The sequence below is a fragment of the Siniperca chuatsi genome, linkage group LG7 (genome assembly GCF_020085105.1).
Source record: "Siniperca chuatsi isolate FFG_IHB_CAS linkage group LG7, ASM2008510v1, whole genome shotgun sequence".
NCBI lineage: Eukaryota > Metazoa > Chordata > Actinopteri > Centrarchiformes > Sinipercidae > Siniperca > Siniperca chuatsi.
The window spans coordinates 27,963,837-27,989,206 of record NC_058048.1 but is presented as its reverse complement, the minus strand read 5'-3'; the positions used below and the strand labels follow the sequence as shown (position 1 = coordinate 27,989,206).

The 25,370-nt window shown below is 39.1% G+C and overlaps 1 protein-coding gene across 2 annotated transcripts; it reads left to right on the top strand.

Moving 5' to 3' along the window:
* The first annotated feature begins 228 nt into the window (after positions 1 to 228).
* On the top strand, positions 229 to 25,312 carry LOC122879623 (cullin-5-like). 2 transcript variants are annotated; one of them, XM_044203991.1, is made up of 19 exons: positions 229 to 1,300; positions 3,347 to 3,456; positions 9,870 to 9,969; positions 11,442 to 11,618; positions 12,404 to 12,545; positions 12,754 to 12,899; positions 13,222 to 13,302; positions 14,345 to 14,438; positions 15,161 to 15,291; positions 15,869 to 15,976; positions 16,969 to 17,033; positions 17,171 to 17,303; positions 17,464 to 17,595; positions 18,709 to 18,832; positions 19,373 to 19,548; positions 20,092 to 20,253; positions 20,969 to 21,087; positions 21,418 to 21,541; positions 22,016 to 25,312. In XM_044203991.1, the coding sequence occupies exons 1-19, from the start codon at positions 1,277 to 1,279 to the stop codon at positions 22,208 to 22,210; spliced, it is 2,343 nt and encodes a 780-aa protein (XP_044059926.1). In that variant the 5' UTR covers positions 229 to 1,276; the 3' UTR covers positions 22,211 to 25,312. The 2 variants fall into 2 exon arrangements, with proteins under 2 accessions (XP_044059926.1, XP_044059925.1); XM_044203990.1 differs by lacking the exon at positions 229 to 1,300 and adding an exon at positions 1,485 to 1,752.
* The last annotated feature ends 58 nt before the right edge of the window (positions 25,313 to 25,370 follow it).

The following is a 25,370-nucleotide window of genomic DNA, read 5'->3' as shown; positions in this document are numbered from 1 at the left end:
TATAAACAATTTTGAGGTACTTGTACTTTACTTCTGCTATTTTATACTTACACTCCACTGCAATTCAAAGGCAAATATTGTACTTTTTATTCCAATACATTTATTTGACTTTAGTTACTAGTTATTTTTTTATTTTTATGATCCCCTGGGGCATAAATTCACATTATAAGGAAGTAAGGAAACAGATAGCGAACTATTTAAACTATTACATTACACAACTTTAGACTATATAAATTAATTGTGAAAATAACTGAATATATATTTGAAAAATAGTGAGTGCAGAGGTACAACTCCAAAATCCTTACTGAGGTAGTACAATGGCTTGTTAGAGACAGTAACTTGGTGTATGTGCTATATACGAGTAAAAATAAAAAGATGATATATAAAACTGTGTTTCTGGTAAAAGCTCATCAATACAGGCTCCTTCTTCTTCTTCTTTCAATAAACGTTATGGTGAATTACCACCTCCAACTGGATCCACTAATTATTAAATAAAAGACATTTAAACACACCATAGTTATGTTCTCTCTTTCAAGTTTGTTCTCCTAAGATACTGAAACAACAATAGATAACACTTCTCTCTAGGACTTCTTTGTAAAGGATCACTTAAATCAAACCACATGTTTATTTCTTTAAGGTCCAGTGTCAGTTCCCCTCTCTCAGCATCATATTTTGGACAGTAAAACACGTTCTACAGTTCTTTCTTCTTGTATTACGTTTTCCTATTTTGTACTGTTTAATCCTGTATGACCAAAACGTAGCCTGGATATTATTGTTTCCTCTTTACTGGTTCTCACTGTTTCTCTCATCATACCTCTTTGAATGTTGTATAACCACCTTCCTGTTCTCTCTTCTTCTTACTGCTTTTGCCACCTTTCTTTCAACTGATGCTTAACTGTGGTCTTCATTTCCGTTTTTACTAAGGGCCACTGTAATGTCAGTGTGATTCGTTTTTGTGGCTTCCTTTGCACACTTGTCAGCTATTTAATTTCCTTTAATTCCTATACATGCTGGTACCCATGCAAATATCATATTTAGCCCCATCATTTGAATTATATATAGTGTTTGCTGTATCTCTATTAAGACTTCTGGTCTGCTGTCTGAATGGCTGCTCTCAAAAGTCTTAAACCCATCATAATGCTATCAATATAAGCTATCTATGTGTTTGGTTTTTAGCTACAAGAAAGTATATTTCAGTGTGCAGGGTTACCATGACCTAATCCTGAGCTGTAGCACCTGTCTCGCGAGAGTCTGCGAGGTGATAAGTTGAAGAAACATGGCGACGTCTAATTTGTTAAAGGTAAGAAGCACTTGAATATATCGTATTTCCCATATTTATGTGCAAGTTTAAACTCTTCGCTTTCATATACTTTCACTATTAACGCAGATATATATTTGCACTATTATGTTATATATGTATATATGCACTAATAGTGTAAATATATGAAATAAATGCACAAATTGGTGCGCCTGAAGTCAGTTACCACCGTTGTCGTTGTTGAAGTCCAGTGTTGTTTCGGAGTCTGTTTCCCCTCTTCCTCGAACCGAACCGAACCTTCTTCTGTGACTCTTAATCAAAACCCAACATTAGCCGTTACCCCAATCAAGTCATCTCGGCGACGACGAACCATAACGTTAGCCTATCAAGACCCGTATCAAGCCCGAAACCCAACACTGGAGAACATGGGGAACACGGCTCCAGGGGAGAATGAACTTCGACACAAGACACCCTTTCCCGTCCGCAGCACAACCGTAAAGCGCTTTCTTTTGGCTAATTGTTGCTAACGTTAGCTAACAGCCGGCACACACACACACACACACACACACACACACACACACAAAAACGATCTCCTCTCAAAGATGGACCTGCAAGATACACCCGTGTGTGTCCACAAGGCCATGTTAAGCATCATCTATCCAAGTAGCCAAACAGTAAATGACTGGTCAGGTCTTGTCTGAACATTATTAGCCAAAATAAGAAACCGCTAGTTACTGACCAGGTAGCTGAAAGGCTAGCAAGGTAAGGTAGCTTTGACAGGTGCCCCCCCTTCTAGTCTGACACTTAATCAGGAAACCCCTGGAGGTGGACACAGGGTCCTGCTAAAGTAGTGGTATTATTTTACTGATATTTTGTTTAAATAGATGCTGAATGCAACAGTGGACCCTTCACCTCCATTATTACAAACTAGTGTTGTGTGGCTCATAATTCTCTAAACCTACACAACAAGATCCCAAGGTTTCGATAAGGTTTTAAACTCTGCTAATGATTATTTTTACTATTCAAGTAGCTGTTATTTGTTGTGAATCTGTTGTTGTTTTAGCTTGATTATCTAAAAAGTAATGGGATGTGCCCCTCACACATTAAGCATTAAGTCTGATCTGCAGCCTAAATAAACCCAAAGTATTCATGTTATAGTCATAAATCAGTCAAAAAGTAGCTCATCTTTGTATTTTTGAAGCTAGCTTTAGTTTTATGTGAATTGGCCAACTGTTGGAGCAACTATTTCCAAAGATACCAGGAATTTATAAGGAAGTAGCTAGTAGAGCTAAAAATGAATCGCCAGCTGTTAATCAATTTATTAAGCAAAATGACAAACGTTATCTGGTTCCACTTCTCTAATGTGAGGATTTGCTGCTTTTCTGTGGTATAATTACAAATTTAATATGTCCTGGGTTCTTCTGAACTATTGTCTGACGTTCAGTAGACTAAATGATTAGCCGATTACTTAGTTGCATCCCTGCAAGGAAATATGTATAAAGTGATGCAGAAACGTTTAGAATTTCCTGTTTAGTGTAATAAAGCAGACATAAAAATATGGCCTTTAGAATCTGAATGTGTCAGTCAAAATAAGTATGAAATGACTTAAATGAAGTGTTGGAACAGGTTTATATGTAGTATATGTGAGATCAATGGAAAACATTTTAATGAAATACTATTTTGAAGTAATAACTTTACCCTTCTTTTCGTCGTTTGACCCAACCAGTCGTTCAATGCAATGCTCCGACTTTAGCCACTTTACAAGGTGGTAAGTTAACAAAACTTATATACAATTGAACAACTTAATAATAAAAGTGGTATGAAAAGCACTTCTTAATTACAAACTGGCTTAAGTTAATGTAAAATTATCAAAAGTTATTCCACTGCAGTAACATTTGAAAATCTAATTAGCCTACTTGATCCCAGCCTTTGGCCTTTCTTCATTCTTTATGTATGTCTTTGTGTATCTCTGCATGTCTGTCCCTGTCTTTTCCTACTCTCTCTCCCCCAACACCTCCCTTCTCATTGCTGTTTTTCCATTCTTCCTCTTCTTCCTCCCACTCCACCCATCCCATTTCTCTCCCCCAGAACAAGGGGTCCTTGCAGTTTGAGGACAAGTGGGATCTGATGCGGCCCATCGTTCTCAAGCTGCTCCGACAGGAGGCCGTCACCAAGCAACAGTGGTTCGACTTGTTCTCGTAAGAGATTATTTTATTTTTTTATTTTTTTGTCTTTATTTGATAGTGACAGGTGAAGAGGTAGGCAGTAAAAGGGGAGAGAGCGGTATAACATGCAACAAAGGTCACCGGCTGGAACCGAACCGGTGACTGTTGAGGCTACGTGGCATGTACTGTAACCATTCGGCTACCAAGGCGCTCCTTGTTCTCGCAAGAGATGCTCTCTGCTCTGTCCCTTACGTCGTTCTGTCTTATTTAAGAAGGTGTTCCAATGCAGGATCAGCACAGCTGCTGCTGCCACCTCAGATCCTGAAAACAGTTGCCTTACTTTGAATGCAGAATGCCGCTCACAAATTACAGCATTTCAGCAGCACACACATGCAATAGATAGGCTTAGTTTTTACCAACAGGTGTTGTACTTTACATAATCCCCACACAATGTCATAAATTTGTAAGGTAAGCCAGTTGTGGGATTTCTACCACTCATAAACTAGGATGGAATAGTGTCTTGTTTCCATGGCTTAACTGCCACAACTTGATGTACAACTGCCTGTTATAATAGAAAGCTACTTCAACAGACAATTTTAAAAGTCTCATTTATGGACTTTAAGGGTAGTCATTTTCTTCCATGCTTTGACATGCTTCCCTATGAAATAGGATGTTATGGTGTAACTTAAGATCATGAGGGATTTGATTAAAAAAATGTGTGTTGAGGTAAAAATTACAGTTTTGGTGCCTTTTGTATTTAGCCCAAAGCTGTGAGCGTGAGGGGCTTTTTTTGAGTTTTGCAGGTGTGAGGAGGATTACATCATTGTTGTTGCTATGCAACTAACATTTACAACAACCTGCAAGCTGTCTAATTGGTTTATTTTTTTCCCTGTTAAAGGATTTTTTTGGGGGGGGGGGTTATTATCCAAATCGAGGGTCTAAGGATAGAGGGTGTTGTATGCTGTACAGACTGTAAAGCTGCTTTAGGCACATTTGTGATTTATGATATTGAGCTAAATAAATAAAATTGACTTGACTTTTCTGACTAACCTTAAATAACAAAAGGGATAATGTGGAGAGTAAAAGTGGTCAAGAAGAGAAAGTTGGTGATTGTTCTTTTAGGTCTTGAGAAACAGGATGAGAAGAGGAACATGGAGAGATTAATTATGATTTATCATCTCCTCTAAGAGCTCTGGAAAGGCAGGTCACATGTCAAGGGGTTTTTCTGCAAGTATATAACGTGTGGGTTTGAGACATGTTGAGTAAAGGCCCAGGAGAGTGTCCCAGAGTTTGAGGTACATAGTTTGGAGGAGCCACACACATGCTGGGACAAAACCACTGAAAATGAAAAGTTGAGGCAGGATTCAAATATGTATCCTATGCAATCACTGCCAGGCAGCAGTTGGCAGTGTTGGTGTGTTGCTCTATAAACTACGTCACACAACGGAACAGCTTGGCCTGTAAAACCTTGTTCTGAGATGGGCACTCCATTTCTTCCTGCTTTTGCTTACATGCTGTGCTCCTCAGGGCCTTGATTCTCTAAAATGTGACATTGAGGTTTTGAAACTATTTTAAGCCTCCAGAGACTCTGCTTGAATTAGGCTTTTTTGCTAAAAAGTCTCACAGAAAATGCTGAATTGTATTTGTTGCCTGGTAACATAAGCTTTTTGAAAATTAAATCCGGAAGTACCAGGACCTCCCAACGCCTTGCCATTTTCAGTGGCAGCACTCTGCATGGATGGCTTCACCATCACCTTACTGAAAGTCACATGTACTGTAATGTTTGGTTGTTTGCTTGTTTTTATTGGTGCAAAAGCAAAGCAGTAGTGATTTTACAGATACAACAATGATTGAAATGGGGATAAAATACACAAGGACAGACAAACAAAGAGAGAAAGAGAAAAAACAGAAAAAGGTAAACAAACAAAAAAAACCCATCATAATAATTATAATAATGATAGTGACTGCAATTTAGATTAGTGTTTTAGGGGAGATCTGTTATAATACACAAGTTGTGCATGATTTAACAATATGTGTATGGGAGAGGAGAGAAAAATAAATGTAATTAAAATAATAATAATAATATTAATCATGAACATAACAATAATATTGATAATACATGTATTGATGAATGAATAGGTAATAGATGAAAAATAAATAAATACATAAATAAGTGGTTTGTAACTAATATTTAGAAGTGTCCGCTATTGTAGTATTGATGGTCCTGGCAGGGCTTGGGGACTTATGGGACTATTGCACAGTTCGAAGTATGGGGGGGTGTCACTGGCAGTAGTGGGAGGTTGTTGTTGTTATCTGGGTGAGGGTGTGTCCATGTGTGTACGTATGTACATTGGTTTGTGTTACATAGGTAGGGAAGTCATATTGATAAATGGGGTCCAGCATATGTTAATTGAATCTGATATTGATAGTTCCTGGCAGTCATATTGTTCTATATCTAGCCAGGTGTCTTGTGATTGTTGAGTCTCTTGCAAGCAAATAGGTATATACTGAAGATGGTTTGCTAGGTTGTAAAATCTGAAATTTGGCGGCTAGGCCTCCATAGTCTCTTGGTTTCTGCAGGGTGGATAATTTGATTTGCGGTTTCTTATGTTTCCAGTAGAATTTAGTTAGGGCAGAATCTAAAGTGTTAAACCAATGTGATGTCGGTTGGACTGGAGTCATAGACTTTTATTTAATTTTTATTTTGCGTAGTATGGTTATCTTTATTGCTGCTATTCTTCCAATTAGTGAGATGGGAAAGTTCTTTCAGCAGTGAGTTCTTCAATGATTTTTTGTAATGGTGCGTAATTCAGAAAGAATAGCTCTGACAGCTTGGTGGAAACATTTATACCAAGGTATTTGATGTTACCTGTTGTTATTGTCAGAGGGAGTTTTTTAGATGTGGCATTCCAGTCTTCCTCACAGAGTGGAAGAATTTAGATTTAGAGCAATTTATGAGATTGAAGACTTCTGGAAAGGCTGTTGAGGGGTTTGATAGGTATAGCAGGATGTCATCTGCATACAAGCTAATTTTGTGATGAAACTGATTTGTTTGTATACCAGCAATACAAATGTTTTGTTGAAAGGCAGCTGCAAGTGGTTCAGTGAAAATGGCAAACAGTAATGGAGAGAGTGGACATCTTGTCTTGTGCCCCGCTGCAGTGTGAAGTGTGATTATTGGTTATAACCGATGCGGACGGGGAGTTATAGGGAGTTTTAATCCATTGAGTGAACGACTCCCCAAAACCAAATTTCTCGACAGTAGTAAAAAGAAATGTCCAGTTGACTTTATTGAAGGCCTTTTCTGCATCCAATGATGCAATTATGGTGTTGAGATGGTTTGTCTGGGATAGACTGATGAGGGTGAATAGACAACGCATGTTGGTGGATTAGTGTCTGTCCTTTATAAATACTGTTTGATCTGGATGGATTAATGTAGATATGACTGTTTTATAATCTGTTGGCTAGTGCTTTACTAATTATTTTTAGGTCACAATTGATAAGGCTAATAGGTCTGTAGCTGGAGGTGAGGGATGGGTCTTTGTTAGGTTTGAGCAAAACTGAAATAAGGGCTGTGTTCATGGGTGTGGGTATGGTTCCTGATGATTTGATTTCATTGACCATTCTGTTAAATAGTGGAGATATGAGTTGCCAGTACTGTTTATAGAATACTGGGTAGCCATCAGAACCGGGTGGCTTGTTCTTCAGATAATTTTGGTAGTTTGATGCTATCAAGGAAAGAGTGGATGTTGGAGATACTTGTTACATTGTCTGATCGATAGTCTCTGATAGTAGTCATTTCTGTGTTTTGGGTTGTACATTAAATTTCCCTGTGTGTCTTGAATTGCTGTGATGAGTGATTTTTCTTTGTTTCTTTTCTGCTGATTAGCGAGGAATTTACCGGTTTAGTCATTGTGTTCAAAATAATTCAGTCTCAGTCTCTTTCCGTGAGAAATTAGGTCCGTTGATGTATGATATTTTCAAGTTGCGTTTCAACTTTCTGTATTTCAATTCGAGTTTGCTAATTGTGGGACTGTTGGGAGTGTAGATGTTTCAGTTAATGCTTCAGTTCTTGTTGTTTTTCTTGTTCCATTTTTTTCTTGTGTGTGGAGTCTGAAATGATACGTCCTCTAAGGACTGCTTTTGCAGTTTCCCAAAGTACTGAAGGTGAAATTTCTGGGGAGTCGTTCAGTTCAATAAAGGATGTCCACTCTCTGGAGAGGAGATTGTTGATATCTTTGTCTGCTAGAAGTGAGGTGTTGAATTGCCACCTACTTGAGGGGGTTGGGGTAGTTTCATGTTAGATTAAAGCTGACTGGGCCATGGTCTGAGATGATTATTGGATGAATTTCAGAGTTATCCATTTGAGATATAATAGAATTACTAACTAAGAAGTAATCAATACGAGAGTATCTTTGGTGAGGGGGTGAGTAATAGGAGGATTCTTTGTGAGATGGGTTCTTGGCTTGCCAACAATCGCTAAGTCCCAGATCTTCCATGTATTTTGTTTTTATAACATCAGATGAGTGCCATGTTCTGTGAGTGCTTCCAAGATTTGATCTGTCAAGTTTTGGATTAAGGATTGTATTAAAGTCTCCCCCTACTATAATTGTTGAATCAGAAAAATCATTGAAATGTGAAAATACTGTATGAAAAAAAATGTGGCTTGTCGTCATTAGGTCTGTAAATATCGGTTATTGTTATTGTAATCTGATCACTAACGATAACAAAACAATCATCTGGGTCTGTTATCGTGGTTTCGTTGTGGTATGGAGTGTTTTTATTTATCAGAACAGCAGCTCCTCTTTTCTTGGAATAGTATGACGCAGGGAATATTTGATCTATCCATTTTGTTTTAATCTTAATCTTAATCTTAATCTAAGTTTTAGATGCTGTGAGATGTGTTTCCTGTAGAAGGCAGAAACTGGGGTTCATTTTAGCAAGATTATTAAGAACTTTTGTACATTTTGCCGGTGACCCCATGCCCCGAATATTCCTTCTAATGAGCTTGAGAGATGACATTATGAGTAATGTGGTGGGTTAGTGTTGATTATTAAATCTCCGTTGCTTCTGCCAGTCCCCTCCATTGTTCCCTGTGATGGGCTTGTGCAGGTTAACATAGGGTTTACATAAACATGTGCAAGACAAATGGTGCAGAAAAAGCAAGCAATCAACACATAAAAAGGAAAACAAGACATAGTTACACAAATACAGAGATGAACTACGAGACTAAGAGAGTGAGTGTGAGAGGGAGAGAGTTAGTAGGAATGAGCAAGAGAGGGAGTTTGTTTGTTTTGTTTTTTTCCTTCAAACCTTAAGTGAATAAACTATTGTGCAGTCATATCCGTATGTTATCACAGGAAGAATCCCAGAACAGTTGCAATGTACAGTTTGCCCACAACCAGGGTGGCCCGTTCACCCTTCTGTCTGCGTTTTTTCAGGATCGGGTACAGTACTTCCCATCTTTCGTTTATTTCCTTTGGAAATTGGTCGTTCATCCCACATGCCGTCCCTTTAAGCTCCCGCCCCTTGCTTTTCACGAGTTCCTTTTGCTGGAAATGTTATGCGTATTTTGCCATGATGGGACGGGGTTGGGTACCGGTGCAGGCCCCAAGTCGGTGTATGCGGTGGAAAGTTATTTTGTTTACTGTATCTGACGGGATTTTCAAAGTGGAGTGCGTGAAGTTCCTGAGGAGTGTGTCAGGGTTGTCCGTTGTGTTCTCGGGAATTCCGGAAAATATGAGATTGTCTCGCATGAATGTAAAGAGCAGTCTCTGCCAGTGTTTATTTGTGTTTTGGATTGCGATCATCTGAGGGTGAGTAGTGCTAGGGAAGTTTGAAGCTGTGTGTTATCTCTCTGGAGATTGCCTATTTGATGGTGTGTGAATTCAAGACAGCTCTTTTATCTCCTGGTGTAGCCTGCTGAGAACATACCAGTTTTTTGTTTATGGATGCGAGAAAACTGACCCGTATGTTGGTGGTATGAAAGTCATCGGTGTCCACGGATGAGTCTGTCTTTTTCCTTTTGGCCGGGTTCGAAGTCTGGTGATCCGGTTTGTTGTTGTCCTCCTCCTTTGCAAAGCAGTAGTTGTAGTTGTCAGTGAATTCTTCCAAGTCCTCCACTCTGGATAGCGTATGGTATTCCTCTGTGCTGTCTGAATGTAATGTCCGGTAGTGATCACAGTGTTTTTGAGTATTTTGGTAGAAATCTTGAGATAGAGTAGAGTCTTGAGTCTTGTTGAATCTGATCCAGCAGCCGGGTGCCGCCATGTTGGATCCAAATCTCACCTCTGTGGTCTCGTGATCTCACCAGCCTCCACCCCTCAACCGACTGTAAAGTTTAATGAATATCAGTTACGCTGTTTTAAACACATTCTCATTCACATTTAATAAAGAACTTGAATGCACCCTAGTGATATCCCATTTCTTTCTTGTCTGTCCTCCAGAGATGTCCATGCTGTGTGTCTATGGGATGATAAAGGACCAGCCAAAATCCACCAAGCCCTCAAAGAGGACATCCTAGACTTCATCAAACAAGCACAGGCTGTAAGTAATGTGTGTATAAATAAGCGTGTTTGGGCTGGTTGGATTTTTATGGGGGTTTTTTTGTTTGTTTTTGTTTGTTTGTTTTTGGCATTAGTAAGACCCTTTCAGACATGCACCCCTTTACATCTGATGGCAATTTAACATGTTAGTCTCATATCTTACTAAGCACCCTGGTCACTTTTACATAAAAGTCACAACGGCAGTCTCACCAGGTCAGACCTAGAAACATGTATAACATCTGTAACACTGAATTGAATGCAGTCAGATTAACGTAAAGGCTGCAGCAGCACAAGGTTAAACATGCAGAGAGAGTGAGAAATCTGCGTCTTGTTCTGCTTTCTAAGATCACTGTAATACATTTAAATCCTTGTCTCTTAAGCTCTAAGAAAAAAATTAAATCAGTTTATTTCACTATGAAACACTATGAAAGAGCCAAATTTAAGTTGTTAAGATGATTCTTCTCAAATCAGATCAGGAACTATGTTTCCCCTTGCGATGTGACCACGGCACAAGAGGGTCATTCATCCCAACAACTGAATAAATTAATATCCAGCAAAACACTTTACATATCACATGTGAGCAAATAGGAATTAAACGAGAGTTCCAACTTAACGTCCCGTCATTCAATGCTTGTGCCCTGTCGGATATTATAAAACAGGCAGCAGAATTTGCTCTCTAATAATGTTAAATTATGAAAATGATGTCAAAATGTATCAGTGGATTCACTGTGAGAAGAGTGAGCGAGCGTCAAAATTAAGTTTTAAAATCCTTCAGTTAATGTATTCCATGTCTGGAAACAGCTTTAGATAGTATCAGTATAGAGATGACAGGAAACGAGGGAGAGAGAGATGCAACAAAGATCCTTCAGGTACACTCCTGGCCCTGAACAGCACTTCCTACATGTGTATGTAACCATAACAAGGACCACAATGGAAATAAGCTATTTATCCTCCACAACTGAATTGCATGTCAGGACTAGATGACTGCAGTCTTGTATTTACCTTCACTATTGTCAAATAAATCTATCTACTTATAAACAGAAGACTTACGTTTTACTGTGGACTACACTATGCTGCAACAAAGCTCGATTTCTGAGAGTAGTTGTTTGGAAAATAAAAATGTTGTCCCTGTTTTGCACATCAAAAGTTGCACAATGGTCTGTCCCTTAGGTTGCAAAAGCTGAAGTAGGGGGACCGATGGAGGATGGGCAACTGTTTTAATGGTCACCACATATGTTAATATGTATGTACTCAAACTTCAGAACTAGTCCCCAGAACATCCATAGTTTTGGACAAACTGAATGTTCAGATACATTTTTTAGATGCTGCCTTTCATTACCACATCTGCTTTGGAAAGTGATAGACATGTAGAGCAATTTTTGCAGGGAACAAAGCATCAGGGTTTAATTAATAAGTATTTATGGGTTGACCTGTACCACCTCTAACTTTTTCTTGCATATGTTGCCATGGCAGCGGGTGCTGAGCCACCAGGATGACACAGCACTGCTAAAGGCCTACATTGTAGAGTGGAGGAAGTTCTTCACCCAGTGCGACATCCTGCCCAAACCCTTCTGTCAGTTAGAGATTACGCTGATGGGCAAACAGGGCAGCAACAAGAAAACAAACATGGAGGACAGCATCGTACGCAAGGTGAGAGAAGGAAGTGGGAAAACCCCACAGGTTGAGAGGTCAAGATTTGAGTCGAAAAGCTGAGCAGCTACAAGCACAAACAAGAAAAAGGGGAGGAATGAGGAAAGGTGATGAGATGACTTATAAAACATAAGAGGAAGCAGCAAGATGGAGAGGAGGTGAACTAGATAAGGAGAACCGCAGGGTCAGGTAGAAGACCAGTGTGGACAACAACATTTTGCACAATAGTTGAGAGAAGCAGGAGGGGAATAGATGAATAGAAAAGTAAGAGGAAGCAAGAGACGCAACAAGAAAGAATGACCTGAAATCATAATCTACTAAAGGAAGTTAACAAGACAGGAGAAAATAGTAAAGGAGCGGAGTTGAAAAAGGCAGAAGAGAGATGGAGAGGATGTGAGAAGTGGCTCACATGGAGGAAAGCATCATATTTGTAAATTATCATTGTTACAAGTAGGCTGTAGTGAGTAGCTCAGGGTCAGTTAGCCTAAAATCCTCCTATGACAGAAAAGCTCAAAGTATGAATCATTTGATGTTTGTTTGATCCTTGTGAGGAAGGTCTCTCAGAAAAACTATTTCATTTTGAGATAAAGTGCTGTAGAGGAGGAAGTTGTGGGTGACTGAATATGAGTCAGCAGGCAGATGGAAAAAGTTTCATTAAAAGCACTTCATAAATAAATTAGGCTTGACTATTCTTGGATGGCAGGAAATGGGGGTAACTTATTATTTAACACAGTTTTGACGCACTTGATGCGCATTCATTACTGCTTTTACCTTATTTTTTCCAGCTAATGCTGGACACATGGAACGAGTCAATCTTTTCCAACATTAAAAGTCGTCTGCAGGACAGCGCCATGAAGCTGGTGCATGCTGAGAGGCAGGGGGAGGCCTTCGACTCCCAGCTTGTTATTGGAGTACGAGAGTCGTACGGTAAGACAGACAGAAATAGAGACACAATAGTGGTTTCAAATCTGTCCATTTAAATAAACTCTTACTTCTGCAATTCTACTGTAAATATCCAGGAGGGGATGTTAGAAAAAACAGAAAACTAACTGAATACTAAAGGAACACTAATTAAGAAAAACACTACCATTAACGACCACTTTTTGTCCCATTCTCTGTCCTTCTCTCCCACCAGTGAACCTGTGTTCGAACCCAGAGGACAAGCTGCAGATCTACAGGGATAACTTTGAGAAAGCATACCTGGACTCCACAGAGAGATTTTACAGAACACAGGCACCGTCCTACCTGCAACAGAATGGCGTCCAGAACTACATGAAATTTGTGCGCTACGATAATTTTGATTATTACAAGTATAAGTGTTAGTATGAAGATGCAACCATGCAAACTGGCATATCTTGTGTTTTTGCAGCGTAGAACGTCATCCAAATTTTTGTCTGTTGTAGTTTCAATGTCTTTTTTCTGTATGGATTAAAATACTACAAATTGCAAATGTGCAAATACGAGTTTCACCATAATATAGCATTAAGCTAAATTTTGTGGACAGACAGAGAAAAAATGATTGTTACCTTGGGTGTGAGAGAGTTTTAATAGTTGGTTTATTCAGTGTTTGTGTAACGTTGTGTTAATGTGTGTTTCCCTGCAGGCAGACGCAAAGCTGAGAGAAGAGGAGAAGAGAGCACTTAGATATCTAGAGACACGTCGTGAATGTAACTCTGTTCAAGCAGTAAGTGTCTTTGACAGGATCTGAAGTATCAATGCTAGTTATTTATTCAGCCAATTATTTCCCTCATCTCATGCCATCCTGAAATTATTTTTTTGTATTTTCAGGTCATCAGATTATATACAGTACATGGGTGTAGAACAGCATAATAGAGCCAGAGCCATACTATATGTTTGAGACCGAAACTGATATTTGAGACTTAAAAAAATATGATAATGATATATCGGTCAATATTTGCTATTTTTTGTAACATAAACACATAACATTAACATTTTTGATGATAATCTCTTAAAGCTGCCCTCATCAATATTTTTATATTACCAATGGATTAAATGACTGAATGGATGTAATGTGAAAGGGGTCGCTTGTAGACCTCACAGAGAATTACCACAATTCTCATCAGCTCTACAGACCAGTTTAGCATCTTTCAGTTTATTGTTTTGGTTTTGCAGCCAGAAAAAAAATATTGTTTTGGTTAATCTCGCTGATTGTTTCCAGATGCAGATGCAGCAGGCAAAAAAAGCTCTGATAAAGCACCAAGCATCAAACAAAGTTAGAGACTAGTTGATGATGAAAGTGGAACATTTAGCTGCTAAACAGCCAGATATTTTTCTCAGGAGTTGTTGGAAACCAAAACAGAGTTTAAATGAGAATGAATGTTGGACTTACGTTTGTCGAGGTGGACACAAACATGACTACAGATGAATGATAATGTTGCCCGTTTTACAGCCCAATCACAAACAAGCCAGGGTTAGTAAAAAGTGACATGGACTCACTCATGTTGTCAGATCTGACTGGGTTTTTCAAGAATGACTGACGGCTGAATATTGGATGTAAATGTGTGTCTCCATTTCTTCATAAAACCTTTCTTTGAGGGTTGTTTCTTGTAATTGGATTGGTTTCACTTCTATTAACAGCACCAAATGTATACTGAAAGAAGATTCTGACCTTTCAGGAGTCTCATTGAATTTATGTGTTGCCTGTTTATTTATTTTAAAGTTGCCCTTATAGTGAGTCTATATTTGTTTTCCGTGTATCCTCACAGCTTATGGAGTGTTGTGTGAATGCTCTGGTGACCTCGTTCAAAGAGACAATCCTAGCTGAATGTCCAGGCATGATCAAACGCAACGAGACAGACAGTGAGTACTGCTGCACTGTTGCCTCATCAATGGCATGTGATTTTTTTTAAATGTAGCATGTAGCAAGTAAGCCTGGTGTAACTGTAATATCTGCCAGATGCAGTGGCATCAACATTCACTAGTGCATCAGCCAAGTAGACTTTAAAAATAGAAATAGCTTCCCCCATTGTTGGTTGGTTTCCTGCTAAGGGGGCCAGTAGAGCTGTACAACCTGCCAACCACAGTAATAGTTTATGAGCATTTGTCTTTTTTCCCCATGACACTTTTCCTGTTTTTGCTTCGTGGTGTATTGTTGGGCTTTGCAATGAAGATCACTCACAGCGTTAGACACCAGTCTTATAACGTCTGCCACCACTTATTATTATATAATTATTATATATACTATTACTATAATTGTTATAATTATTATTATTATTATTGTTATTATCATTAGTAGTAGTAGCAGTAGTAGTAGTTGTTGTAGTATCTGATCCATATTGCTAAAAATGATGGGTAACTTCATGAACAAAGTCTGGTGGAGCCTGCACCCACAGCAGACTATATGGTGTCCGCAGAAAGTTCACTTGAGGCTCAATGTGGACCTCAATTGTGGATTTGGACAGTCCTCTCCCTTCTGGACAGTTACGCAGCTGTCCATGAGTCTGCAAGTGCAGGAAGTTTTGGATTCAGCCAGTATGCTTCTTGTCCTGTGTGTGACACTGATTTTCTTCTCCGCGGAGCAGAGCTGCACCTGATGTTTTCGCTGATGGACAAAGTTCCCAACGGGATCGAACCCATGCTGAAAGACCTGGAAGAACATATCGTCAGTGCTGGACTAGCAGACATGGTGGCTGCTGCCGAGACTATCACTACTGTACGTGCACAAACACACACTTCAACAATTAGTACATCATCTCAATCTCATATTCAGTTTATACAATGATACAGTATATTACAAGATACGTTATATTACAAACTAATCTCTAATAGTTATTTATAGTCAAGATGATACAATTTGATGTAATTTGGAATGCCTGACATTTGACATTTACTTTTGGCGGCAGGATGCCTAAAGCAATTAAGAAACAATATTTCTTGAATCACCAAAGTTTAAAGTGTGATTATCACAACAATCGCTTGCAGAACTATTGGATTATAATTTCAACCATATTTGTGGAGCTATATTATAATATAAAAGTAATCCCAGAACTCCGTAAATGTGAGTCAGTTTACCTTGAAGCCCATCGTACAGTAGATGTGTTTAGAGCAGGAAATTAAAATTTAGTGTACATGAGTTCTCGGGCAGCAATGTTTTGGTTGACAACTCCAGAACTCATAGAGTGAGGACATACAGTATGTAGTGAAAAAGATGACTGACCAAAGTTATTATTAGGCGGCACCTTTCAAAACATGTACAGTAGTTTCAAATGTGTGTGTTTGTGTTTGTCCAGGACTCTGAGAAGTATGTGGAGCAGTTGTTAACTTTGTTCAACCGCTTCAGTAAGCTGGTGAAGGAGGCCTTCCAGGACGACCCTCGCTTCCTCACAGCAAGAGATAAGGTCTGTTCTATCCCACTTTCAAAGCGCCGCACAACTAAGAAATATAATCTGAAGAATCACACCTTTTTAAAGGTTTTGATAACCAGCTAAATGAAAATGTTTGCTGCTTCTCCTCGTCTGACATTTGTTCCAAAAATGTGTGTATTCATAAAGAACTAAGCCTGGCAGCATTGCAGCTTGTAAGCTAATAATTTCCTAGGACGGTTCCTGGAAAGAACTATGTAATTATAGGTAAAACACAGACAACATTCAATTGGTAAACAACCAAATAATCAATTCCAATTAAATAGTAACTTAACAGCAGGCTGAAAAGCAGTGTTTCTGCCCTCTCTGGTTGAAAGTTTTAACATCACTGCTGGGTGTGGTTGGGTGTGGTCGGGTGTGGCCGGGTGTGGTCAGGTGTGGTCAGACATGTGCTTTGTTGCACCTGTAACCCCCCCCCCGTCAGTGATGTCACAATGTCCAGGAGTACACCTGTACATCACTGCAGCAAGGTGAGAAACCACTGGAGAAGATTTTCAGGGGGTGTTAAGTTACTCTTTAAATGCAACGCTAGTGTAACCTAGACTCTTTTAGTTAATGCACAGTAGGTCAGATGAACTGAAAAATGGCAAGTATGCAATTCATATGAAATCTATGAAATAAAGTTTCAAATAATCAGCGCACGATAAATAAATATTTGTTTTTTTGTTTAAAAAATGTGCTTCTTTTCTCAGTTTTATATCTTTGTAAGTTGAATATTGTTAGTGGTTTTCAACTGTTGGTCAGACAAAACAAGAAATGTAAGGATGCCCCTTTGGGCTCTGGGAAATTATTTTCAGCTTTTTTAGACTAAATGCATAATTGTTTAATCAAAAGCATAGCCAACTGATTAATAGCTAATGTGAACAATTGTTATTTCCAGTCCTACTTGTTTGGTCTTCTGCTGTGCTGTGCTCTGTTGGGACAATGGTAGTAATTGTCACTTGTACATGTTTTCTGTTCCCCTGCAGGCTTACAAGGCTGTTGTCAATGATGCCACAATCTTCAAACTGGAGCTGCCTATGAAACAGAAAGGGTGAGTGGGACTTTCTGTTTTGTCCTTTTATATGTGGAATGACCCAGCGTTAACAGTGAATGCAGTAATGCAGCATGATTAAAACTAGTCACAATTTCGTGGTGTGTTTGTAAATGTGTGTATCCCCATCCTACCAGTGTGGGTATGAAGACTCAGCCAGAGTCAAAGTGTCCTGAGCTGCTGGCAAACTACTGTGACATGCTGCTGAGGAAAACTCCTCTCAGCAAGAAACTCACCTCAGAGGAAATCGAGCTCAAACTCAAAGAAGTGGTGAGTCTCTGTCCTGTTAGCCTGGCTTTTACTAAACTGGGCTCAGCTCAGGGCTAACTTGGTTTTAGGTGATCCATTTTCAGACCACTTCAGTCCCTTTTGCCGTTCCTTTTTCCTCTTTTCTCTCACTAATTTCTTCTTTTATCTTCTCTCCTTGCAGCTCTTGGTTTTGAAGTACGTCCAGAATAAAGACGTGTTCATGCGTTATCACAAAGCTCACCTGACCAGGCGCCTGATTCTGGACATTTCAGCAGACAGCGAGATTGAAGAGAACATGGTGGAGTGGCTGAGAGTGAGTTGCACCAGAGCTGTGCTGGGGATCAGTGACATCAATATTATACCGGAGACTCAGTACTAGTACCAAAATCATATTTCACTTTCAGAAATATATATAACATATCACATATATATCTTTCTACAAATCATTTTTTTCCTATTTAACAACAAAGCAAACTTATCAAATGCATCAGTGTTTAATTTTGTCTTAAAACAAAGCAGCTTTACCTAATATTGTCTAATGCTGTTTTTGCACTGGCCTGGTTTAGCCAAAGCCGTGTCTTGAGCGAAAAACTGATTAGCTCGATGCATGTGTGTCTGGGCTGGTGAATATAAAGTCTTTCTATGTTCAGCTCTCACTACTTTAGTAGCTTGTAACTGAATCTCTATGGTTTGGAATTTACTTACAATACTGTTTACTTTTAGCCTAACATTTTTACTGGAGCTGTTACTGCTAATGCAAACCAAATATTTCCTGCTGCTGCTTCACATTAAAAGTTTTCCATTGGCGAATCAGCAGGATGTTTTCATTGCGAAGCAGCTTCAAGAAATGTGATGTATTTGTCCGCAAGTTAGCAGAACTTTGTTAGCATTACTATTCTTTAACAAAAATGTCTACAAAACAAAATATGGACATATATTTGGTGCTGTTTGGTCAGTGGAAGAGTTTTAAATATTAAAGGGAGGAAAGGTAAAAGAAGAAATAGTGGGTAGATGATGAGCAGGAGACGAGAGGCTCTTTCCTCAGTTTGTGCATAGCAGCACACCTCAGATACATCATAAAGGTAAACAAAGCCTTTTACCTTGCTGTGGAAAACCAGACATGCCGTGCCCGCATGGCACAGATCACTATCGACAAAACTGTATTAAATTAGCAATATAATGACTTAAATGAGGAAGTATCTGGTGAAAGAATAAGTAAAGAAGACCAAAAGCCTGACCAAGAATTTAGTGCCTTCGGTACCTGACAGTTTTTGATACTCTGTGCTATGGAAACATTTTGTTCGTTGCTCCAAATTTTGGTTCAGTAACCAGCCCTAGGTAAAACAAAAATGTATGGAAATAGGTATGTAGTGAATGAATTTCTTCTTTGCTTTGTTGTCCTCTTTTCTCTTCCTTTGTGCTGTAGGAAGTAGGAATGCCTGCCGATTATGTGAACAAGCTGGCCAGGATGTTTCAGGACATCAAGGTCTCAGATGACCTCAATCAGGTCTTCAAAGAGATGCACAAACACAACAAGCTGGCACTGCCAGGTACCACACACACACACACACACACACACGTAAAACAGCTTGACACAAGAGCGCAAATAAGTAGAACATTACCACTTTGCAGTAATGTGTCCCTTTCAGAACATAAACACAGTTACATTAGAGAAACAATACTGTTCAATCAGGATTTGGATGCATTTTGAAATGTTTTCGCATTTTAGACTTTTTGAGACACCAATGACAACTTGCTTGGTTGGTTTGAGTGAACAGGGAGGGGTTTGGTGTCTTGCTTAAAGCAGTTATGAGGACTTAAAGTTTATCATTCACAGTTTAATTACAAGTTTTTTTTCCAAAACATGACAATATATCTATTTTTTCTTATCCTCCCTTCTCAAAATAACTGCACATTTGAAAGTCATGTTTGGGTGAATTGAGATTTATTTGACAACACTAAATTAATAGTATATGGTAACTGTAATGTGTGGCTCACTTTGCTACCCAAACATAAATGTTTCTCTTGATAAAAGAATATATCTTAAAGCTGCACTTTATCAGAGTTCTTCTCCCCCTTTTTTCCTGCAGCGGACAGTGTGAACATTAAGATCCTGAACGCCGGAGCTTGGTCACGAAGCAGTGAGAAAGTTTTCGTCTCGCTGCCCACGGAGCTGGAGGACCTGATTCCAGAGGTGGAAGACTTCTACAAGAGGAATCACAGTGGTCGCAAACTCCACTGGCATCACCTCATGTCCAACGGCATTGTCAGTGAGCTATAAAAGTAGATAATGCAGGGTTCCTGCTGCCATAAAGAGCCAGCAATCACAATCTCTGATTTTTCTTCACTCCTGGAATATGCTAATTGATTTTGTAAATTATTGGGATAAATGTTTCCTTTGGTCATGTAATCTCTCCTTCTCTTCTCCCTCAACTTTATCTTCCTCATTTTCTTCCTCACTTCTCCATAACCGACTTTTCTTCTCTCCTCCTTATTGTTACTTTCTCTTCTCTTTTAGTCTTTTTCTCATCATGTCTTTGGTTTTCCAAAGCTGTTCTACCATCCGACAAACAGTTCTGATGGAGTATACTGGCAGCATTATAGTGAAGCTAAACTTAATGAATTAAAGAAAGAGATGAGAGGGAGCGGGAAATAATTTCAGCTGCAGTCCTGAGTATTTTCTCTAATGTATTCTTTTCAGCAGTTTGTCAGGCTACCAAACCAAACTTTGTCGCCATCTTGCCAGTGAGAGAACACTCTGCTCTTCTCATCTTCTCTGCCTTCTCCTTTTGTTTTTCCTCTTGCTCAGATCACCTTTAAAAATGCAGTGGGTCAGTACGACCTGGAGGTGACCACGTTCCAGCTGGCGGTGTTGTTCGCCTGGAACCAAAGACCCAAAGAGAGAATCAGCTTTGAGAACCTCAAACTGGCCACAGAGCTGCCTGATGCAGAACTACGCCGTACACTCTGGGTCAGACCAAGGAAATATTTTAAATGCTTTATTTCAATACACCAATTACATTAAGTATACAGGATTAAGATATTTACTTAGATTAAATACATTCTTTGCCACTCATGGGTAACAAGATACTGCCTGTGCCACACAGCCAGGCTGCCTATTACAGCTGAGATGGAACAACATTTTGCCAGCCAACAATCAGTTTGTGAACATGCCCAAGGCTGCCAAATATCAGTATCACTAATCTACATTCATATCCTAGCTCACTGATGTTTGCAAGTAGGGACTGATAGTGGATCAGTTTATCAGAAAAACCTTCCTCCATGTACAGGTGAAAAAAACACAGACCATCTCTAGAATCAAAACAACAACAGCAGTGTTAGAGAAGTTTCATATCATGAAAGATATGAAACCATTCTGGCATCACGCAGGAATATTTGTGAATGCAGTGGTAATTAAACAACAAAACAGTCATGTGCACTCCTTTTATAGGCGTTACAGATAATCATAATATGTTCACCTGAGTCTGAGAGTTGATTGGAGTCGGAGTGCATCAGACAATGTGGATGGTGATACCATAATGAAAGGTGACTGTATACTTGGTTGGTAGCATCTGTAGGAAGGAAACATGCACACACACACACATGTTGGCAGTATTTATGACTTACGAACTGACAATGTTTCATATCTTAAACTTTACTTCTACTACTCTCTCCTCTCTGTGCAGTCTCTGGTGGCCTTCCCCAAGCTGAAGAGACAGGTGTTGTCTTATGACCCTCCAGTTAACTCACCCAAAGACTTCACAGACAGCACACTCTTCTATGTCAACCAGGAGTTCTCACTCATGTATGTTATAGTGTTTCTAGTAATTAGAAAAAAATGTCATACTTCCTGTCTCATTGATTTCATTTTATTTTTTTAAACTCAAAGCAAATTACTTTTCCCCCCTAAAAACTTGTGACACTGAGGAATGTGGAAGCTTTGAAGTTAAACAAGTGTGTATGCAAAAGTTAGTAAATATATACTATATTCTTATTCCCAAATAAATAAATCAGCAATTTCAGGTCTGCTCCACACCACAACTAAGCGTGTTGTTAACTGACACCTCACCATAAATGACTGTTAAAATATTTGGGATATTTATTGTCTGTGTCTTTGTGGCTGTTATTTTCTCAGAAAAAACTCCAAAGTTCAGAAGCGAGGAAAGATCAATCTGATTGGCCGGCTGCAGCTGACCACAGAGCGAATGAGAGAAGAGGAGAATGAAGGAATCGTTCAGCTCAGAATACTCAGAACTCAGGTATGAAAATATAACACTCACATTGCCTCCAAGGATTTTAACTAGATGTTGGGCAGTCGAGGAAATGGAGGGAGAGGGCAGCTTGTAGCTGAAGTCTCAGCCAAATTTTGCTATTGATGTTGAAATGATCTTTTTGACTTATTATCCCCCCTATCTCAACATTTGTTTTGTATGTATGTATGAAAAGCTTCTCCTTAAGTCCATTAAAGCTTCTCCTTAAGTCCATTAATTCCCTGCAGCCATCTGAAGGCAGCACACAGACATGTTGATACATTTGAGAAGCGCTGCGCCGGAGAGCAGTGCCATTTCGCACAGCCTTCCACTGTGTTTGTCTTAAATAGATTGTGTGCAAATCACATCAAGCTACTACAAAATAACCACACGTACCCCTACACACATCAGACTGTTATCTATACTGGGCATCTTTTCCAGAGCTTGTAAAGGTGTAACATTTACTTTTTAATTCTCGTCCAGGAGGCCATCATCCAAATCATGAAGATGAGGAAGAGGATCAGCAACGCTCAGCTGCAGACGGAGCTGGTGGAGATCCTGAAGAACATGTTTCTGCCTCAGAAGAAGATGATCAAGGAGCAGATCGAGTGGCTCATTGAACACAAGTACATAACGAGGGACGAGACAGACATCAACACCTTCATCTACATAGCCTAGGCAGCGAGGGAGGGAGCACTTTCTTGCTCTGTTTTTTACTCCTGGCCTGTGACCTGCGCTTTAAAAACCTGCAAGAGGAGAGGGACGAGGAACAAAAGGATGTGTTTGAAGAAAAGGAGAGAGGTGATGATGAGTAGGGAGTGTGTTGAAGGACGAGGAAGAGCCTTTTCAACAAAAGTGTGGATATTTTCTGTGTTTGTGAGACACGAGTGTGTTGTCGGAATGTCTTTTCGATGGCGTAGAGTTGAGTCATCGGACTGTCTGTTTGTCTCTGCTGCCCTCTAGTGTCAATCAGAGGAGATGGACGGCAGCGTGCGCCGGTTGCCAACAGCTCAGAAGAGAAAAAAATAGTGACATTATTAAATTAAATACTTCCTGCCTTACTTTCATCAGCAACAGACTGCAGAAGAAGAGGAGGAGCAGTGAGGAGGGAAGGGAGGACAAATGTAATAAAGCTGATATCAATCCTTTGCTTTCACTTAATGCCACAGCTGCCATCTTAGCGGCAGCCATTTTGCATCCCTCCTATTCTACATTTGTCTTATCTTTGAATTGGGAATGCAAAATGCCGCGAGTGAAAGCTGCCATTGAGGAGGAGTGGACACAGATGGGGAGATTAGTTGAAACTACCGAGGAGTATTTTGCCAAATTGTGTGTGCGTGTGTGTGTGTGTGTGTGCGTGTGTGTGTTTGGGAGCATGGTTTATATCTGGTCTTTTAGATGTGTCTGCACTTTCAACAGCATGCTGCTTTATGATTTTTGTTTGTTTTTGTTCAGTGGAGGATCTGTCACACTTTGTGGTTGTGTCTGAGAAGGTTGGGAAATCAAGACCAGCCACTATTTAAATGCTGATATTTTCTTTTTCTTTTTATCCCCTGAGGCAGGGAAAGCTTGTCAACAGGTAAACAAGACCCTTGTCTGTGTTACGAAATGATCATACTGCAAACTATTTATTTGGTGTGTAAAGACCCGTGCTCTGAAAATTGTGAGATTAAATACCAGCTGAATGCATCAAAGAGGGACACGTCTAGAATTGTGAGCAGATACTTACAGGTACGGCAGTAAAATAGAAACACAAATACTTACATAGACTAGATTGAAGCTCCATTACTGAATTTTCACCTCATTAATCCACTTCATTCTTTGCACAATGTCAGTACCAAGAAAAACTGTTAAAACTAAAACAACATAAATCTATTCCATTAAGGTTCAAAATGAATGAACTGCTGTTTTTTTGGGGGGGTCTTTTTCCCCAATGAGAACTCTGTCTGAGCTGTTGTTCATATGGCGTCATGTTGTGTGTGATCCAACGGGCCCCATACTCTTTAACAGAAATGTGACTCATTCTCAAAGTGAATGTGTTGAAGCAAAGCAGATGGTGCATATCAGCCGTGGTTTTAATTGTATTGGTGATGATGATGTGGCTATTTGAGTTACCTCTCTGGTTTTTATTTTCAGTCTCAGTGGAGAAGCTATACACTACGATCAATACTTTCCTGGTTCAGACTTATCGCAAGTTATTTTGATTTTATTCTCGATGGCCAGATATGTATGTAGGGGTTGTTGTCCAGTCCAGTCCATTGTAAGAAATAGAGGTCAAAATCCACGAAACTCATTCCAACATTCAGCTGAAGCTGATGTGATGCTTCAGAAGTCTGACTGATCCTGCTGCCACTGTTAACAGGTGTAAAACTGTATTTTGTGACCCATCAGAGTCTATAATGATGATAATAACAATAATAATAACTTTATGGAGCACCACAACGCCACCGGTTTGACTCCAGCCGGCGAGCTTTGTTGCATGTCATGCCACTCTCTCTCCCCCCATTTCCTGTCTGCCTCTTCACTCTCACTCTGTCCAATAAAAAGATATCTTAACAATAATAACTTTATTTATACAGCACCTTTCAAAACAAAAGTTACAAAGTGCTTTACAATAAAAGCAAAGAATTAGAGTAAACTAAATATAAAACAAGATAAAATAATTCAAATAATTACAACAAATACAGTTAAGAAAAAGCCATAAGATGAAAGTGAGCGAACAAGTATGAAACATTGTGCAACATTATGAAATCAATTCAAGACAGTTCAAGGATATTTTCAGTTAAATTATACTGTATGTCTTTTTTAATACAAAGTTAACTTTCACTGAAGCAAGTGAAATTATATTTTTTACTTGAATAATGTAATGATGAAATCAGTCGCAAAGCTGCTTCTATTTCTGCAGTGCACTTTTTCCTCTGTGACCTGATTGGGAGTTTCAGCTATTAGCTAATAGCACTTTCCTACCTCAGTGGACAAAGCGCTTTGCAATTTGCCTCTCAGTCACATGTTTTGTTAGCTGTTACCTAAAACAGTGACCTCATTGTATTTACGTAGGTTGATCTTGTTTGCTAGTCGTGATGGCAGAAACTGGGGGTCCGTAGTGGGCAGTAGATCCAGTATTAACTTATCAAAGATGTATCAGTGTATATGTCAGCCAAGAAGTAACAAGAAATTGCTTCCAAAGATGTTTGGAAGTAATTTAGAAACATACTCCATTACATAGTTTGTCCACCAGAGAGTGCTGACAAGATCATTTTTCAACAGTAAAATGTCCCGTTCAGTACATATCTTTACATTCAAAACAAAAAAACCCAACAATCGGTGAATTGGCTTAGTCAGACAGCTGAAGCTTCAGTGTTGGATCGTGTTTTTGTGAGACTTTTTTGCAGTGGAGGCTAGTATGGAGAGGAAAATGCATTACTGGGACTCTACATACAGTTGGGCAGAGAAGCATAAAATCAATCTGAATCTATTCAAAAGTTTTATTGCAAAATTAATGTTTAATATTAATAATATATAAAGTTGAATCACACCGTGGGATATTTAAGTCATGACTCACCTTAGACCTTGCTTTTTATTTGCTACCAGGGATAAACTTGTTTTTACTTATGAATTATTTTTCTATGCATTACAGTTTACAATGAATATTGTAATGAAACTCTTAATTTTCTGTTTTAAGTACAAATCCTGAAACGTTTGGAACGGTATGGAAAACTTGATCCTAAACCCTCATGATGTGACAAATCACCTTCTTGATGCATAAAATCGTACAGTCTGTTTCTTAATTTATTTAATTATCAGTAGGGTAGATCAGGCTGAGACATCAGACAAAAGT

Bases quoted from the DNA above. Each gene is read 5' to 3' on its own strand.
- LOC122879623 (XM_044203990.1), top strand. From the start codon at position 1,684: ATGGGGAACACGGCTCCAGGGGAGAATGAACTTCGACACAAGACACCC. The intron at 15,292-15,868 runs GTACGTGCACAA...GTGTTTGTCCAG, and splicing joins CTGCCGAGACTATCACTACT to GACTCTGAGAAGTATGTGGA. The intron at 21,088-21,417 runs GTATGTTATAGT...TTATTTTCTCAG, and splicing joins AACCAGGAGTTCTCACTCAT to AAAAAACTCCAAAGTTCAGA.